At 39.2% G+C, this 5,070-nt stretch overlaps 1 protein-coding gene across 1 annotated transcript; it reads left to right on the forward strand.

The window, feature by feature from the left end:
• LOC106582058 (homeobox protein engrailed-1-B) lies at positions 1-4,832 on the forward strand. Its single transcript, XM_014164753.3, has 2 exons — positions 1-900; positions 3,350-4,832. Exons 1-2 carry the CDS (start codon positions 366-368, stop codon positions 3,667-3,669), a joined length of 855 nt encoding a protein of 284 aa, XP_014020228.1. The 5' UTR covers positions 1-365; the 3' UTR covers positions 3,670-4,832.
• The last annotated feature ends 238 nt before the right edge of the window (positions 4,833-5,070 follow it).

The raw sequence follows: 5,070 nt of genomic DNA on the forward strand, positions 1-5,070 counted from the left end.
GCACGTTCGAAGGGGTTCACGCGCTTCCGGTTAGTGTGGGAAACGTGTGGGAGAAGCTGAGTGATGTGAGGAGTTGGTGAAGATCGAACTGTCATATAGACAGTGGTGAAAAGCTCGTGGCTGCGAGAGGAGCGTGCAATGCCTTGTCAGTCTTGTCATAGTCGACTACCATGACACGTTGGTGCGTTATGCACGAAGGATGTCAACAATTTAGAAATCAAAATGTGCACCAAATCAGAAAGGGAGTAATTCTCCTTTAGTGTGCACCGTATTGCTTCATTCTTGTCATATTTGGATACAAATACACACAAACAAGTGGAATTGGTTAGGAGCCTGCATCGACCCATTTGCAACCATTTTCAGTGATGGAGGGGCAAAGGGATCTACACAGCCCGGAGTTGAGTGAAGGGGAGAGCGTTTCTCCTTCTCCCAGTCTGCCTTCGCCGCCCATCCTGCCTCTCCAAGCAGCGCAGCAGGCGCACAGAACCACCAACTTTTTTATTGACAATATTCTACGGCCAGATTTCGGCTGCAGGAAGGAGCAGGGCTTAGGTGCGAGGGAGAGGGAGAGGTCGCAGACTTCCAGCCGAGAGCGCGCCCACCCTTTGGTCGCCAGACCGACTCATCCTGGAACGCCATGCCAGGACTCCAATTGCAGCAGCGACAGCACTTCTTCCTCCACCTCGTCCTTGGCTTTGTCTCCAACCCCCAAAAAGAGCACCTCGTCCTCGAAAGCCAACGAGAGCTCCGGAGGCAGCACGCCCAAGTTCGGCGAGAACACTTCTCCTGTTATGGTTGTGAACGGCGTTAGTGGCGGCGCAGCGCCCTCCCCCGAGTCCCAGCCGCTGCTGTGGCCTGCCTGGGTGTATTGCACTAGATACTCGGACAGGCCCTCATCTGGTGAGGCAATAGTTGTTTAAAAGCTTTATCAGGGTATTGTAGCCTAATGCGTGATTTTATAAATGCGCAATAGTCAAGTTGCAGAAATAGTAGTCTTTCCTCAACATGCTTGTATTTGATATGTTTTAAATTAATTCGTACCTTTATTTGTGAAATAAAACTATATTTTATACTCTCTTTTCGCACTGTGATGAAGGACAAAATATGTAGGCTATAGTGCATGCTTAGTGGTCCTGTTACTGCATGAAAATAATGACTGCAAAATATAGGCTAACATAATCAATGTTCAACTGGAATCAAACCTTCTCCATTTTAAATGATGCTATAAGCTATTATTTGTAAATAATCCTTTATTTATTACATAAATATATGGAGCAAAAAAGCACAAATAGGCCACTTGGACAATTGTGTGTTGATATTATACATAACTACTGTAATAGGATTGTGTAGCATCAGTATTAACCTACTGTATATTTTGTCATTTATATATTGATCTTGAGTAATGTATTGATTTGATGCTATTCAAGATGGTCTACCAATATCTGTCATTCACGTGGTGCAAGTTGGAAAATATTCACTGATTGGCTTAGTTGACTGATAGACTTAGTCTAGCATGTGCACATTCTACCAATAAATTAAAATGAATGGAAACAGTGAAACATCGAGTAGTTTGTTTTCAAGAGCATATTTGAGAACATATCAGAACATATCAGAACATGTCGTTGATGACTGTGTGGCCGAACATGACCACTGGTTGCATGTTGTAGGCTAAAGGCCTACAAAAAAATCCTTGCAGATGTGACATGTTTTAAAATAATGTAACTTAAAATGAGAACAGAGTCCATTAATTGAATCGAAAGAGAGATATAGTTCTTACATTTGACATAATACAACTTTAGGCTCATACAGGGCCTATATAGGCTATAGTGTATATTATTCATTACCTACAATCATTTTAATGGACCGTGTTCAATATATTTTCAAATCTCAATGAGACTATAAAAATCAAGGTTGAATATAATTAAGTTAAAGAAGGTGCACTTGAAAAAACGAGAACCTGGAAAAGAATCTCATTGCTGTCGACATTTTGAATTAATTAACAATTTTGACTGTCTTGATAGAGGATGTATATTATCTGTGTATGCACTTAGTGTAATTCTCCCAACTTACTTTGTTAATCATGTTTACGTTAAATGGTAAGCATGCACAATGTTTATTTTGTTTGGACTAAGAAAGTCCAATGGTTCCAATGGTGTTTTGGCATGTGAATAAATTAGCTTTTCATAATTAAAATACACTTGTCCAAAAGACTGCGTTTTATATATATTTTTCATTTAACTAGGTAAGTCAGTTAAGAACAAATTCTTATTTACAATGACGGCCTACCAGGGAACAGTGGGTTAACTGCCTTGTTCAGGGGCAGAACGACAGATTTGTACCTTGTCAGCTCGGGGATTCGATCCAGGGACCTTTCAGTTACTAGTCCAACGCACTAACTACTAGACTACCTGCAGTAGGTATTGACAAAATCATTGCAAAAACAATGATAGGGAATCTAAAGATAGGCCTATATAAATCAATATAAAATAAAAAACTATTTACTGAAGATTTTGTATTTGTGTTAGAAAAAGTAGATAGGCCTAGCATCAAATAGCCTACAAACTTTAAAAAGAAATATTAACGGATACATTATATTTCCTATTTCCTATCATATTGTTTATTTGTGGCTGTTTGTTTGTCTCAAGCCCCATGATAATGTTGTATATTTAAATATATACTGTAGCGTACCCATACGCACATACGCACATAAATCTGCATTTTGGGCGAAATATTTTAACGTAAATTCAGGATATCTGAATGAATGCCTTTATTAGCCTATGTCAACAAAGCTAGAGATCACTGAGCTTTAATGATTCTGGTTTTAGTAGGCTTTTGATCAACACGGCCTATAACAGACACACTTGCCAAAAGCCCTAAAACGTGTATGTTGTAAAATTGCTGTAGTTGGCTTTAAGTTTTAGAGTTTGCATATTTTTGCTAAATAATTATGATAGTCGACCCACAGCTAGTTCACACAAAGGCCTGCCACTGAGTGCAGCATGGACCTTACTCTTTTCACTAGCCAAATGTTATTCACAGTGATTATTAAAGGCCAACCATTGGGATGGCCATAACGTTATATAGACTACAGCAAATACTTACCCTATAATAACGTTTAATTTATTATTGTTTATTATTATTAGCCTACCATCATTACATTGTTTATTTTTTATTATTATGAATATAGGATCATGGTTATTATTAGGGCACGTTGCTTTTATTATTTTGCTATTATTATGAAATCTAACCTAAAATCAGCAATGGAATTGTTTCTGGGTGATGAAAGCTATAGATCTCTGGCGCTCGCTGAATATTTATATTCCCGTTTTTATTGTCGTCCCTACTGTAGGCCCAAGGACACGGAAATTGAAAAAGACGAAAAACGAAAAGGAAGACAAGCGACCCAGAACGGCGTTCACGGCTGAGCAGCTTCAAAGACTGAAGACGGAGTTCCAGGCCAACCGTTATATCACGGAGCAGAGGAGACAGTCTCTAGCCCAAGAGCTCAACCTCAATGAGTCACAAATCAAAATCTGGTTCCAGAACAAACGGGCCAAAATCAAAAAGGCCAACGGCTATAAGAACGGCCTGGCTCTCCAGCTCATGGCGCAAGGATTGTACAACCATTCCACCACCACCATTCAGGAAGACAAGGAGGAGAGTGACTGAGACTTCGCTTTCCCCAAATGTGCTACAAACTCGGAAAACTATGGTGCAGGAGTCACCTTTTGGGGACGAAATATTTGTGGATAGTCAAGGCTAGTGTAAAATATGTTCAATTTGTTGAAAGGCTTGTGTATGAACATAAACGATAAAAAAATATGCATACAAGCTACGAACATGATGGAAAAGTAATAGCCAAAAATTAGACTGTATAGATAATTTAAGGAGAAGGGGATACAGTACTACTCACCCTGCACTTGGATAATGATGTGATTGTTATCTTTGTCGCTTTAGGCCTAATGTTGTGTGATCTCTCTCTCTTATATCAAACCTCGATGAATTTACAGACTGCGTGATCTGCCACTTCAAGCCAAAGATTTTATCGAGAAAAAAAACAGCCTGAAAAACCCCCATCTATGAATCTCTCTCTTATAGACTATACCTTCTTCCCGAACTGCGAGTCCCTAACAATCAGTAGGCCACTGTTTTTAGATAGTTGCCTGCCGCTTGGTGTATGCCTCAACCTACGTTTGGGCCTGAAAGATTGGCCTATATGACTCATCTCGTGTTGGATTCACGATATCTTGGAATACTACAACGAAATATATGTTAACTCCCTCGACAGTTAGAGGGAATATATTATCTACTACATCTAAACCATGTTTCCAAATTAACATTTTTATATTGGAAAAAAGGCAGCACTACTCTTTTTTGTATTGTGCACTACTCTGTGCAATAGGTTCAAGGATTAAATGAATAAATCGTAGTGTGTATGGAGTTGGTTTGCAGCTCATTGATTCAAGTGAGTGGGGTCACTGTATCCATATTCACATGGTGTATTTTACAAAGGAACATTTTATTATGAGGCATGATGATATCAGGCCTGTTCAGAGCGTTGCAGGGCAAGAAATTGCCTTGCCGTGCACTACTACAGTTCTTACTCATTTCCTTAACTCTTTGTGTTGCACTAGAAAGATAAAACTCAGCATTTTCTCGTGTAACGAATGAGATCCAGTCAGAGCACGCGGCTCAAAGTGTGGCTGGATTCATAGGTCACGCGACTCCCTTCAAGATCATGCGCACGGTCTGTGTGATTGCTTCCTTTTTCACTTTAGGCCTATATTGCTGGTAAATAAAACATGAAAATAACATTATTAATGACAATTAAACTCAGAATGACATGCCTTATTCTTGCATTCTTCTAGATTTAACATTTAGATTTAAAACATCTTCCCAAACATTTGGATATTATAGCCTGATCATTTGAAAATAAATGATTCATTTGAATTCTGATCTGCTCACAACATAGAGCTGCATCTGATCTAAACGGATGAAAACGAAGAGCAGGTAAATAGCCTTTAATGAAGTCCATAAAACTCAACTCACCCTAATGTATTAGATCACATT

The sequence above is a fragment of the Salmo salar genome, chromosome 21 (assembly GCF_965601325.2).
Source record: "Salmo salar chromosome 21, fSalSal1, whole genome shotgun sequence".
In the NCBI taxonomy this organism is placed as follows: Eukaryota; Metazoa; Chordata; class Actinopteri; order Salmoniformes; family Salmonidae; genus Salmo; species Salmo salar.

Coding starts and splice junctions, on each gene's coding strand:
- LOC106582058 (XM_014164753.3), top strand. CDS start 366: ATGGAGGGGCAAAGGGATCTACACAGCCCGGAGTTGAGTGAAGGGGAG. Junction 901..3,349: donor CTCGGACAGGCCCTCATCTG/GTGAGGCAATAG, acceptor TCCCTACTGTAG/GCCCAAGGACACGGAAATTG.